The sequence below is a fragment of the Mobula hypostoma genome, chromosome 5 (assembly GCF_963921235.1).
Source record: "Mobula hypostoma chromosome 5, sMobHyp1.1, whole genome shotgun sequence".
Classification (NCBI taxonomy): Eukaryota; Metazoa; Chordata; class Chondrichthyes; order Myliobatiformes; family Myliobatidae; genus Mobula; species Mobula hypostoma.
The window spans coordinates 158,105,376-158,120,071 of NC_086101.1; the positions used below are offsets into that span (position 1 = coordinate 158,105,376).

At 39.2% G+C, this 14,696-nt stretch overlaps 1 protein-coding gene across 2 annotated transcripts in view; it reads left to right on the forward strand.

The window, feature by feature from the left end:
• Positions 1 to 14,696, forward strand: part of rcl1 (RNA terminal phosphate cyclase-like 1) — a 50,600-nt gene that overhangs the window by 27,119 nt on the left and 8,785 nt on the right. For both annotated transcript variants that reach the window (XM_063049212.1, XM_063049211.1), the window contains exons 2-7: positions 742 to 813; positions 3,953 to 4,128; positions 5,775 to 5,849; positions 7,272 to 7,396; positions 9,245 to 9,370; positions 10,860 to 11,016. In XM_063049212.1, coding sequence (XP_062905282.1) covers positions 768 to 813; positions 3,953 to 4,128; positions 5,775 to 5,849; positions 7,272 to 7,396; positions 9,245 to 9,370; positions 10,860 to 11,016 — 705 coding nt within the window. In that variant the 5' untranslated portion in view covers positions 742 to 767. The remainder of the gene's footprint in view (positions 1 to 741; positions 814 to 3,952; positions 4,129 to 5,774; positions 5,850 to 7,271; positions 7,397 to 9,244; positions 9,371 to 10,859; positions 11,017 to 14,696) is intronic.

A 14,696-nucleotide genomic window follows, 5' to 3' on the forward strand; every position in this document is an offset into this window, starting at 1 on the left:
TTGCTATTTTGCTGAGAATTTTCTGCACTTGTTGCACAACTGAAATTGAATACTGAATCCACATTGGATTCCTGTTTCTGGGGCATTTGAATTCTTAGGATCGTACCAATCTAAATGTACAGTTAAAGATGGTTCATATTGGAGAATTGGTATGTTCTGATGAAGATCGTGGAACTAAAATTAAAATGCTCTCTCCCCAAAGCTGCTGCCTAATATGCCAAGCATTTCCAACTTCTTTTTATTTCCAACATCTTAAGCAATTTACTTTGGCTTTAAAGTTTGTGAGGAGCTGTTACAGATAGTGGTGTCTCTTTATTTGTGATGACCGGGAGTAGAAATTTTTATTTGCCAAAGGAATTGGTTTGGGTGTATTGTTGTCCCATACTGAGGTACAATGAAAAGCTTTTTGTATGTGTGCCATCTGCACAGATCATTCCATACATACGGACATCAAAGTAATGATTCTCAGAAATGAATAAGTTATAATGAGTGGTTCTGCTGAAGAGTTGCTCCCTTGACCTGTCAAAATCTCACTGGCAACCAGAAGCTTATGCAAGAGTTTAAACAGGCATGGTGGCATGCATTGTGTGTACTGGGAGCACTTTATGTAAACTCTGCAACAGGAACACCATGTTTTATATATAGTGCACTGAAGCAATTTTGGCAATATACACCAAAGAAATCTACACTCAAGTGTTTTATCATATCCAGCTGTCTTTGTGACTTTCATTGTATTTTCAGATTTTGAAGCAAGCTTTATTCGGTTAATGGACAAAGTAACAAATGGCTCCAGAATTGAAATAAATGAAACGGGTAAGTTCTGAACAAAGTTGAATGGACTTCAGCCTGAGCTATTCTCTGAATGTGAGTTTCCTGCTCCCATCTGTTTTTGTTGTGCACACTATAGTTTATCAAAATCAGTAAAGCTTATTTGTATGAAATAGTGTAAAATGTATTTGAGAGTGTAGGTGTACGCTTTGTTCTCTCAGTTAGCTATAGTGATTTTTTTTTTGTTTAAGAATAGCTCTTTCAATACAAGTCGTAAATCAGTTTGGATTTTGGTTATCTACTCATGGTTCATCGCTGTCCTTAATTTGGGCTCTGAGATGGAACTAATGCATCAGCCAAAGCTCACAGGACTTGAACTCCAGGCTTTGGCTGATGCATTAATGCTAAGATAATGTAGACCTTTGGCCATGCCATCAACAGACATTCCACCTGTTTCTCTGTATATGGTAGATCTTTTGTGTTGCTTGATTGCCCACCTTTCATTATACTTAATAGGTAATGATGAGTTGCCTTGAACTGCTGCAGTCTTTCTGATGAACATACTCGCACAGTATCTTCATGCAGGTGGTGATGTTCTCATCTGCCTTTGTCTTTAGACATAGAGGTTACGTGCTTGGGAGGTTTTGCGTTTGAGGATGGTGCCCGATGCATGCAGTGTGTCATTGGCAGATGGAAGATTGCAGGTCCGATGTTGAGGGCTGTTTTGGCCTGGACGGTGCCAGGCATCAGGTGTTGGGGCTGGGTTAATTAGGGCAAGTGGAAAGTAGATTAAAGGTGAAAAAGATTAGTTTTATTTGTCTAATGTACATAGGAACAGTGAAATGTGTTGTTTTGAGTCTTAAGATGTGCTGCAGACAGTCCACAACTGTCTGCATGCTTCCTGCGCCAACATAGCAAGCCCACAACTTCCTAACCGTAACTTGTATGTCTTTAGAGTGTGGGAGGGAAACCCACACGTTCATGGGGAGATTGTACAAACTCCATACAGACAGTGCTGGGAATTGAAATCCCATCTTAGAGTTGGCACTAACCATGGGATCTGCTCCTGACTTGCGGCTTATAGACATTGGAAAGGCTTTGAGGGCATCAATTCATTCACTGTGAGATTTGCAGTTCAGGTCTGTTCTTGTGCCAAGATATTTGGCTGGTCTAAGCTTCCAGTCAGCAGTGACTCCAGGATACTGGTAGTGAGGGCAAACTTCCTAAGTGATCAACAAACTATTAAGCAGAAACACCTTAATTTCTTCTACAGTGCAATGATTTGTAATGTGTTTACCCAGATGCAATAAACAATCTGTTACAAGGAAGGGAGGAAAAGAATAGTTGACAATTGAGATTGAAACTCTGCATCAGTCCTGATTTGAGATTTTTGGGTTATGTCATAGGATACATTTTGAAATGTGGGGATTTCTCCTTTCTGCATAAAGATTTAAGCAAAAATAACATTTGGTTTAATTGAACTAAGTCAAAGAAACAACTAGGCCTAGGCTAGTCAGTTGACAAAGTTGCCAACATTTCTAAACTGAAATTTGGAAATGCAATGAAGCACAGTGAAAGAATTTAACTTTCAATCTTTGTTGAAATTAAGTGTATTGTTTACATATCTTTAAATTTGAGGTAAACAGGAATATGTATTGTAAATCAAGAGGGTCATATTTTAAAAAGAAAGGAACCCACCAGGGGAAGGTGTTTATTTTTCAACTTATTCCCTATACTCTGCAGTGTCTTTGCAGTATTTCTTTATTTTCAACCATTATGTTTCATGCTGCCATTTCTACCATTCATCCACCTCTTTTCTTCTCAATGGTCATTCTTCTACTTCTGTGTGTTTTCTTGTTTGGTTACTTTATTAAACATCTATAATTTGTAGTACTGTGGGATGGAATTTTAATTTTCGCTTTGCCTTTCAACCTAGTTACTGAAGTTCACAGCACAAGTTATCAATACTTTGGCTCAATGATAATTTTACCAACCTGATTTGATAACTAATTTTGATCTTATTTGGTAAATTAGTTTATTTTTGTCACATACTGAGGTAGTGAGAAACTGTTTTGTATGTCCACCATAGAGCAATATATTTCAATATAAGAATGTATTGAGGTAGTTCAAGGGAAAACTATAACAGAATGCAGAATAAAGTGTTATAGTTACAGAAAAAGCACTGTGCAGACAAACAAAGTGTAAGGCGGATATGAAGAATGCTGTGCAGTTAAAGATCCATCTTACTGAGCTGCGGACCACTCAGTGTTAGCAGTGGGATAAAAGCTGCCTTGAGGCTGGTGTGTCATGGCAATGGGTCAAAGTGCATTTTTTTGTGGGCTGGAGGATAGAAAGTGGACAGCTTTGTTCTGCCTCGATCCATTTATTACAGTTGATCTGGGAGCACTTAATATTGGTGATGTTCATTGTCACAAGTGAAGAAGAGGGCTTGTTTCCCAAATGCCAGTCTCCCTCAACTTATAATAAAATAGCAACAAGTTTCCTGAGCTTGGGATGTTTGTCCAATCTGATATCAGCTGAGTCATGGAGCTGCAAGATGAATTTGAGACTTCTCACCATTTGCCTGACTTTTAGTAGGCATGTGACCCATTTGTTGGTGGGGACGCTGTGCCACTTATCTCTAGCCAGTATTTAATCTTCTATTTTGTGATCCTTTGGGCATCAAATGCACTACGTCATTGCATCCACCAGTTTTTCTAATTTACTCTTAATCCACTATTTTGCCTGTCATCCTCAACCATTGGATCAATTATAGCTGATAAGTGTACAGCATTTTCCCCATTGTCTGGCAAAACTGGGACTTGGCAAAAGTGCTCTTAAGATTTTTCTCCTTTCCTTTTCCTTGCAAACATGGGGAGGCTTGTTTGATGGTTTTTCTTGACAACGTGGCTCTGTTTGGAACATAGTGCCAAATGGGTGGGGTGCATGAATCTATCTACGTTGACAGAGTAATGCATGAAGGTGCTCATGTAGAACATGGATAAAAAGAAACAAAATAATTCTGATGGGTCTCAAACCCAAGGCTATTGCTTCTCTTTCTATAGATGTTAGCTGATTTGTTAAGTTTTTTTTCTAGTGTTTTCACTTTTTATCTCATATTGAGCATCCTTCAGTTACTCCTTAATGAACTCCTCATTTTAAGAGGTTATGTTGCTTCTTTCAGGAACTACACTGTATTACCAACCGGGTCTTTTGCATGGAGGGACAGTTGAACATGATTGCCATCCACAGCGTTCCATTGGTTATTACCTAGAAGCCTTGCTCTGTCTAGCTCCATTTTGTAAGAGACCATTAAAAGCCATCTTGAAAGGTGTCACGAATGACCAAACGGATCCTTCAGTAAGAAAAAATTTTGAGATAAATATTGTTATTTGACTTATTCATTATAATAGTTTGAACTACTTTCTATAAAAATTTGGCTAACGTTGATGTGTTTTTCCAGTTTGTTTGCAAGACCAGGTGTTACTATGTATCTCTAGTTGCCTTGAGGTGGTTAGTTTTGGATCTTGTATTTGAATAACTTGTTAGCCTACTTCAGAGTCAGATGTGAACTGTGAGATCAATTAATGGCCAGAATAACTAAGGTAGCCTTCAATGAGGGAATTACCAAATCATTTGGATTTCCTATTGGTTTCTATTTAACCAATGGATCATGTTGCAGTTCTGATGCCCTACCATATCTAGCCATGAATGGTGAGGAACAATTGGTTTTAAAAAATGGCCTGCTACAAGCAGCTTGATTGACTTAAATTCATTCCTAACCTCAGGTGTGAACCTATCATTTAAATGTTACCTCTGTGACAATACTGGTTTCCTTCAGATACTCCGGTTTCTTTCTATATCACAAAGATATGCCAAGAGGGTAAATTGGCCACTTTAAGTTATCCCTAGTGTAGATCATGAATAGGAAACTTGAGATTTAATGAACACATGACAAATAATTAGTTACAAGGAAATAGGATTGATGATTGCAATAGGTTCAAACACAAATGGCGAATACAACTCTGATAATTAGATTAGATTCAACTTGCATTTTAATCTTTGCCTTAATTATTTTTGGTCCATTTTTATGCTGGAGGATTAAGGTTTAAAAAAATGCACCATTTTAGATTATAACACGTAGTCCCCTTTTATTGTTGTTTAGTAATGCATGCATTAAGAAATGATACATTATTTCCTCCGGTGTGATATCACAAAACACAGGACAAACCAAGACTGAAAAAGTGACAAAACCACATAATTATACATATAGTTACAACAGTGCACAATATCATAACTTGATGAAGGAAGTCTGTGAGACAGTAAAGTTCAAAGTTTCTCAAATGTCCCACATCTCACACAGACGGGAGAGGGAAGAAAAACTCTCCCTGCCATGCCGACCACAATCCGACTCTGAGTCATCCGAAAACTTCGAGCTCTGATCAGCTCTCCGACACAGAATACTGAGCACCATCTCTGTCCGAGCGATTCGACCTCTTTCTCGGTCGCCAAAAGCAGGCAAGGCTGGGGATTTTGTGGCCTACCCTCCGAAAGATTTCCGACCACACAGTAACGACAGCAGCGAACGGGCGTTTCAGAAATTTCTCCGGATGTTCCTCTGTGGTTTCACGTCCATTCTCCATCAAATCAGAATTGTCCATTTGGTTACTTCTCAAAAATGAACAAAATTAAAGAGTATTTGAAGCACTGTATATATAAATTTTCTTATATCAGAGAAGGTACAAGTTCTTTGCTCTTGTGCTTGATGCAGTGGTCAAAAGAATTACCTTCTGATCATCTTCAAATTGAATTTGGCTTTTTCTTTTGTTTTAGCTATCTTTGTTAAATTCAACTAGCAATGGTAAAAGTTGAGAACTTTTTTATATATGTATGCATATCATTTGAAATTCTAATGTGTGCAAAATGTGCTATGTGAGCCATCACTATGTAGGAATATAGATCAGTTTTAATAATCATTTTGATACAATTATTTGTTTTCCTGTCAGGTGGACACTCTAAAAGCTACAGCACTGCCACTAATGAAGAGATTTGGTATAGATGGTGAAGGTTTTGAGTTGAAGGTGAGAAATGCTTCCTGATAGTGTGTTTCTTTTAAAGTGGTGGTTACTGCTTAATTTTTGATAATTCATGATAGATTTGAGCAACAGTTATTAAAGGGATAATTTTTCTCTCAGCAGAAAATAAATGCTGTTAATTGAGTACCAATTTTGTGCAGCTTTAACCCATAGAAATGTATAAGAATACCTTTTACTTATACATGTAAAGGATTTAAGCCAAAGATTAATATTTAATCCATTGGGTTAGATGTACTCTGAGAATTTGTGGGAAATTCTGGATTGATATTTCTATGCCTGCACTGTTCTTGAAATTGCCTTGGCCAAAGAACATATTAATTCGCATATTTTGAATAGAAATCACTGCTTCGTCTCTTGATAAACTTAATGGGACAGTTCCATGTTGTTGGAGCATTTTGCATTTAATGAATAAGAACCTTGATAGGATGATGCACTTAAGTTTGAATACATTATTACAATTTTATTCACAAATACAAAAAAATCAAGGGGAGAAAAATCACACTAGAATTCACTACAGACCCGATATATATTGCTTAATGATCTATGGAGGTTTATGTAAGTGTATGTCATATTTGTAGTTGACTTTTAGTTCCTCTCCAGAGATGATGTCTCCTTTTATAAACAGTTACCAGTTATAGATACAGTGGATTCCATTTAATTGGGAATAGTATATTTTGGCCCAATTAAGCGACCACCTGATTAGTCAGTCTCATAGAAATGGTTAAAAAGATTTTTTTAAAAAAGTCATACTACTGTTTAACTGAACAACAAATTAAGTATTTAAATGAAATACAGAACAAATTGGAACACTACAAATGCTACTACAGTACTATAAAACTGTTAGTTCCTAATAGCTACCGACGGAGGAATTCATCCAGTGTAATTAACAAAATCAATCAAAAGATTGTTAATTTTGTTAAATGAACAAAAACCAGTGCAGACACCTTGTACTGATAATGGACTGTCTTCATCCAGTGCTTTCGATTGCATCCTCCAAATATTCATTTTCATTGGACTATTCAAGATGATTGATACCTTCAAATTCTTCATAGTTACTAACTTGTTGAAGTGAAATTGTTTCATTTTCTCTCCCAGCTATTTTTGGTATCTCCAAGCCTGAATGATTGAAACTGCAATGAGCAAAAACAGTTCTGAATTGTCCTACTGCTTATTTCTTGACAACGTTCTGTGACAAAAATTACTGCTTTTTGAATGCAGGCACATGCAATTGATACTATTTCAATTTAATAGCAGCTTAAATGGATAATCAGAATGATTTTGCTGAAGTGCAGAAAGTGCATTTGGTATTATTTTCAAATATAACTTAATCCTCTAATTGTCAAGAGTTATGTGGCTAACTGATTTGGCTGTAATTTTATTAAATCTTGCTTTTGCTTGTTTGAACAGGTAGTCCGAAGAGGAATGCCTCCTGGTGGAGGAGGTGAGATATTCTTCTCATGCCCAGTGCGACGATTTTTAAAGCCCATTCAGTTAACAGACCCTGGTAAAATTAAACGGATCAGAGGTGTTGCGTATCCTTTCATGAAGACCCTATTCAAAACTTGATTTTTTTTTTGGTCTTTCTATGGGGCCAATGCTTTAGAGGGAGAGGAAGTAGAGAAGAACTTGAATTACGGACACATTTTTTAATATTATATTTGCATGGATCATTTTAGTTTCTCAAGACCTTTCAAAGTACTTCCTAGCCACTGAGGTAAATTGTAATCATTGTTTTAATGTTGTGTGATGCAGTCAATTTGCAAAAAGCTAGGGTTGCCTGAACTACAATGAGGCAATAATTAATCACTTGTGATAATCTTGTTGGATATGATGGATACATTGGGAGATTCTGCATGTTAATGAAACCTTTCAGGCCAGCTGAGAGGACAGATGGGCACAATTTAATAGTAAGTTCAGGAAACACACATAAAAGTTGCTGGTGAACGCAGCAGGCCAGGCAGCATCTCTAGGAAGAGGTGCAGTCGACGTTTCAGACCGAGACCCTTCGTCAGGACTAACTGAAGGAAGAGTGAGTAAGGGATTTGAAAGTGGGAGGGGGAGATCCAAAATGATAGGAGAAGACAGGAGGGGGGAGGGATGGAGCCAAGAGCTGGACAGGTGATGGGCAAAAGGGATACGAGAGGATCATGGGACAGGAGGTCCGGGAAGAAAGACAAGGGACCCAGAGGATGGGCAAGGGGTATATTCAGAGGGACAGAGGGAGAAAAAGGAGAGTGAGAGAAAGAATGTGTATAAAAATAAGTAACAGGTGGGGTACGAGGGGGAGGTGGGGCATTAGCGGAAGTTAGAGAAGTCGATGTTCATGCCATCAGGTTGGAGGCTACCCAGACGGAATATAAGGTGTTGTTCCTCCAACCTGAGTGTGGCTTCATCTTTACAGTAGAGGAGGCCGTGGATAGACATGTCAGAATGGGATGTGGAATTAAAATGTGTGGCCACTGGGAGATCCTGCTTTCTCTGGCAGACAGAGCGTAGGTGTTCAGCAAAGCGGTCTCCCAGTCTGCACCTGGCCTGCTGCGTTCACCAGCAACTTTTATGTGTGTTGCTTGAATTTCCAGCATCTGCAGAATTCCTGTTGTTTGCGTTTTTAAGTTCAGGAAGACGTTTTCCTTGCTCCCAAGTGCAATTTTTCTTATGAATTTCCAAAGGACCTACATCATTTTTAGCTGATATTTTTCATTTTCACATATTTATGTATTTTTATAAATCTATGTCGTGTTTATATCTGTTCTTGTTTCTCACCAGGCCACACTTGTGTTCTTAACCTTTCCAATCAATGCTTTGCCTCCTTTAGTGAATTCCTGAACTTTCCTGTAAGTTTGGCTTCTTTAAATGTTAGCCATTGCATGCCATACCTTTTATTGCAAGATGGAAAAGTACAGCATATCATTACCAATTTACTACCCAGTACTATAGGTTTGCCCTTTAACTTTCTAAATCCTTCCTCATCACCCTCCAGTCAAAGTTGGTATTAAGTTTGGTCTCATCCTGATTCAAACGAAGCCCTTCCTAATTGAACAGCTCCCTATTACCTCAGTATTGATGTCAATGTTTCACATCTCATCCCATTTATCCCATTTAGATATTTGAAACACATATTCAATTTGTCGATCTTATTCACTCTATCCTAATTTGTACATGGTTTGGATAATAATCCAGAGATGATTACATAAAGTGGTTTTGGTTTGTTTTGTTTGTGGTTCGTTGTGGAAATGACCTATTGAGCTCCTAGAGATATTAATAGCATTTGAATCATGAATTACAGGTATAGTTTTTATTATTTAAAGTGAATCAAAGCTATAGTCTCTTGTTGATTTCAGTGTTTGCTGCTGTATAAATTTCCTTCACTGAGAATTCAGGTACTCTGTCAGGGTTTCTCCACAGATGGCCAACAGAATTGTTGATTCGGCCAGAAGTATTTTAAACAAGTTCATACCAGATATCTACATCTACACTGATCATATGAAAGGAGCAAATTCAGGAAAGTACGTCAATCAGATGTGGTGGGAACATTGTCTGAATTTTAAGCTTGAATTTTAAAAATGCTCATCAAATAACTTCATGACTTTTGTTGAAATGCAGTGGATGATAAAAGTAGAATACTATTACTGGTGCAATTGAAACTTCAAACAGAATTTGATATTTGAAAAAACTACAAACTCAAGAAATATGAAATAAAAACAGAAAATGCAGACAATACTTAGCAGCTCAATTGGCATCCACGGAGAAAGAAACAGTGTTAAACTAGGTTGCCGATCTTTGTGGATTTTGATAGGCCATTGTACTCAACCATTAAATGTATTTTGCTCTTACTGCACTTGCAGCCCGACTGGCTGAATATCTCCGGTATCTTTTGTTGTCATTTGTTTTGACATTTTGTTTTCCTTTGTACTGGAATCTATCCCTCCCATATTGCTGTTGTGAGACTGTGGTTTAAAAAATGTGGTTTTGACTGTTCTCCATAACTATTTTATCGATACTCTGGCAGTGTATTTCCCAAAATAGGTGGATTTTCTTTCAGGCATAGGTTTTATTTAGTACCATTGCTTATGTTCCAGTGTTGGACAGCACTTCCTTCAACTTCTTTGAAGCAAAAATTCATGATCTCCTGGGAAATGGAGCAGAACTCAATTTACATTTTTAAAAATATTGCAATCCAAGCTTGATTTATAATCTCTGAACTACTAACACTGTTAGCTTGGAGTACTTTTGCCTATTTTGTCCAGATTGGTAGAAGAGGGATATTGGGAGAGAGGTAATGGAAACGAGTATTCATAAGAGACTGATGCTGGAAACTTGGAGCAACAAAGGAGGAACTCAGCGAGTCGTAGTAATGCAGCACAGAGATGGGCTGTTTGCCCCAACTGGTCCAAGGCATCCTCTCTGCTAGTCCCCGTGTCAGATAGCATCTATGGAGTGAAATGAACAGTTGAGGTTTTGGTTCAAGAGAGAAGAATGGGAATAATGTAAGAAATTGTTGGGGGGGTGGGGGGAGAATGATGGATGCTGGATTGAAGGTGAGGGTGTCCAGTGGAAGGAAATGTGGGTGACTGCAAATGGAGAGAGTAGGAGAGGGGAAAAGGGTGATGTGGACCAGTGAAAATGAGGGGTCAGAGGAGAGTGGTTATCAGTCATTCAAGAAATCATTATTCATTTCATGAGGCAGAATATGTGGTTCCTCTTATTCTGCATCTAACCTTGACTTGGCAGTGGAGGAGACATTGGACAGACATGTTGATGTGGGAATAGAAAGTGGAATTAAGTTGGCTGGCCACTCAGAGACCTCAGCTGGCATGGTGTACGAAACAAAGGTGTCTGATGAAGTGGATCCCCTACCTGCGTCTGGTCTCAAAACAAAAAGAGGGAGCACCAGATGCAATAATTATTACTGAATTGAATGTTCTGGTAGAGCTTTCATATGGAAATGTGATCTAAAACCTCTGACACAAAACTTATAATGTGTTTATATTTTAGGTCCCCAGGTTTCGGCTTGTCTTTAGTGGCAGAAACAACAAATGGAACAGTATTGAGTGCAGAGCTAGTTTCAAATCCTTCGGGCCAAGGGTCACCTGTCTTGCCTGAGGACCTTGGGAAGAACTGTGCAAAGTTGCTTTTGGAAGAAATCTATAGAGTAAGTTCCTGTTCAAAATACTGAGGGCCCTCATTTCAGTATTGGCATTCGGGAGGGCAGTGTGGGATATATGGAAAGGAAATGATTCACCATAATACAAAGCTGCTTGCTAGCTGATAGCTTCAATCAGCCAATATGCTTTCAAATCTTTAAATTACATTTCAGTTCTAGCATTTTGGTTCCTGCTTAAGGCTGAGATCTGCACTTGAATTTAATTAATGTATCGAGTTTAGAGCAACACAGCACAGACCCAAGCCCTTTGGTCCAACTGATCCATGCTGACCAAGTCCCCTTGGCTTCAGTCCCTCTCCATGTACCTATCCAAGTGCTCTTTAAATGATATTATTGTACCTGACTCAACCACTTCCTCTGGCAGCTTGTTCCGTGTATTCGCCACCCTCTGTGTCCCTCAGGTCCCTTTTAAACCTTTCCCCTCCCACCTTCAATCTATGCATTATAGCTTTGGACCACCCTACCCAGGGGAAAAGTCTGTTGCCAGTCATCTTACCTATACCTTTCAGAACTTTAAGCACTTCAGTAAAGTCCATTAAAACTGTAATATATTGGAGCAGAGTTAGGCCATTTGGCCCATTCAGTTTTCTCCACCATTTCATCATGGCTGATCCACTTTTCATCTCAGCCCCAATCTCCTGCCTTCTCCCTGTATCCCTTCATGCCCTTACCAATCAATCTGTCAAACTCTGCTTTAAATATACATAAAGACACTGCCTCCATGACTACCCGTGGCAACAAATTCCACAGATTCACCACTCTCTTGTTAAAGAAATTCCTCCTCATCTCTGTTCTAAAAGGATGCCTCTTTATTCGGAGGCTCTGTCCTCTGGTCTTAGGACTCCCACCATAGGAACCATCTACTTCACATCCACTCTATCAGGACCTTTCACCATTCAATGAGGTCACCCCTCATTCTCTGAATTCTAGTGAATATAGACCTAGAGCCATAAAACTCTCTGTATGTGACAAGCCATTCAATCCTGAAATCATTTTTGTGAATCTCCTTTGGATCGTCTCCAGTTTCAGCACTTCCTTTCGAAGATAACAGGCCCAATACTCCAAGTGAGGCCTCACCAGTGCTTTATAAAGTCTCAACATTACATCCTTACTCTTATATTCTGGCCCTCTTGAAATGAATGCTAACATTGTATTTGTCTTTCTCACCACAGACTACAGGGAATACTGCACATGGACACCCAAGTCTTTTTGGGCCTCAGTTTTTTGTATTTTCGCTCTATTCAGAAAATATTCTACCCTTCCATTTCTTCTACTAAGTCCATGACCATACATTTCTTGACACTGTATTCTGTCTGGCACTTCTTTGCCCATTCTCCTAATATAAGTACTTCTGTAGCTTTTCTACTGCCTTCTCTACAAATTTTTGTATTGTCTGCAAACTTTGCAACAAAGCCACCAATTCTGTCATCCAAATCATTGATTTATAATATAAAAAGAATCGGTCCCAACACAGACCCTTGTGAAACATCACTAGTCACCGGCAGCCAGCCAGAAAAGGCTCCCTTTATTTGCAGTCTGCCTCCTGCCAATCAGCCACAGCTTTATACATGCTAGACTCTTTCCTGTAATACCATGGGCTTGTAACTTGTTAAGCAGCCTTGTGTGGCATCCTGACAAAGCCCTTCTGAAAATCCAAGTACACAGCATCAACCTATTCTCCTTTCGCTATTCTCCTGCTCGTTATTTCTTCAAAGAATTCCAACAGAGTTGTCATGTACGATTTTCCCTTGCACAAGTCATGCCAATGAGTGCATATTTTATCATGTCTTCCAAGTACCCCAAAACCACATGCTTATCAATTGACTCCAACATCTTCCCAACAACTGAGGTCAGACTGACTGGCCTATAATTTCTTTTGCCTCTTCCCCCTTCTTAAAGAGGGGAGTGACATTTGCAATTTTCCATTCTTCTAGAACCTTTCCAGAATCTAGTGATTCTTGAAAGATCATTAAAAATGCTTCCAGAATCTCTCCAGTTACCTCTTTCAGAACCCCGGGGTGTACACCATCTGGTCCAGGTGACTTATCTACCTTAAGACCTTTCAATTTCCCAAGAACCTTCTCCCTAGTAATGTCAACTTCACACACTTCATGACCCCTGAGATCTGGAATTCCACCATATTGCTAGTATCTTCCACAGTGAAGACTGATGCAAAATACTTATTCATTTCATCCACCATTTCCTTGTCCCTCATTACTACCTCTCCAGCATTGTTTTCCAATGGTCTGATATCCACTCTTGCCTCTCTTTTACACTTTATGTATCGGAAGAAACTTTTAGTATCCTCTTTAATATTATTGGCTAGCTTGCTTTTGTATTACATCTTTACTTTCTTAATGACTTCTTAGTTGCCTGCTGTTGGTTTTTAAAAGCTTCCCAATCCTTTAACTCAGGGGTCCCCAACCTTTTTTGCTCCGCGGACTGGTTTAATATTGACAATATTCTTGCGGACCGGCCAGGGGTTGGGGGGGGGCGGGGGGGGGTTGTGTTCAAGTTCAACAGTGCGTGACAGGGAATGAGGAAAGGTGCAGCTGACTCGTATCGTTTCATATCGCCAAATCATATTGTTTCCTCGCGGCTCGGTAGCACATCTTTGCGGCCCGGTGGTTGGGGACCACTGCTTTAACTTCCCACTAATTTTTGCTCTATTATATGCCCTCTCTTTTGGCTTTTATGTTGGCGTTGAGTTCTCTTGTTAGCTGTGGTTGTGTTATCTGGCCTTTGGAATACTCCTTCCTGTTTGGGATGTATATATCCTGTGCCTTCCGATTTGCTTTACAGCCATTGCTGCTTTGCCATCATCCCTGTCAGTGTTCTTGTCCAATCAATTCTGGCCAGCTCCTCTCTCATGCCTCTAGAATTCCCTTTACTCCACTGTAATACTGTTACATCTCTTCAGATTTCAGGGGGAATTTGATCATATTGTGATCACTTATCCCTAAGGGTACTTTTACCTTAAACTCTCTTATCAATTCTGGTTCACTGCGCAATACCCAGTCTGGAATAGCTGACCCTTCAGTGTGCTCAACACGAACTGCTCTAAAAAGCCATCTTGTAGGCATTCTAGAAATCCCCTCTCTTGGCATTCAGCACCTACCTGATTTTCCAGATCTTCCTGCATGCATTTTCTATTTCCCGTTGTAACTTGTAGGCCACATCCTTCTGTTTGGGAGTTTATTTACACCTCCAATCAGGGTCTTTTTACCTTGCAGTTCCTTAGCTATATGCACAATGATTCAACATCCTCTGATCCTATGTCACCTCTTTCTAATGATTTGATTTCACTCTTTTTTTTTAAACCAAGAGAGTAATGCCGCCTCCTCTGCCTACCTGCCTGTCCTTTCAGTACAAAGTGTATCTTTGGACATCAAAGTCCCAGCTATAATCTTTCAGCCATGTTTCAGTGATGGCTGCAACGTGCATGCCAATTTGTAACTGCTACAAGTTCATCTGCCTTATTCCATATACTGCATTCATTCAAATATAACACATTCAGTCCTGTTTTCACTCTTTTGATTTTTGTCTGCCTTTTGCATTGCAACTCATCCTGTTGACTGCATTTTTGCCCTATCATCAGCTTCTCCTTGCTAGGAGCCTCACTATACATTGCTTTTGTTTGTAAACGAACTTCCTCATCTTTGGCAGTA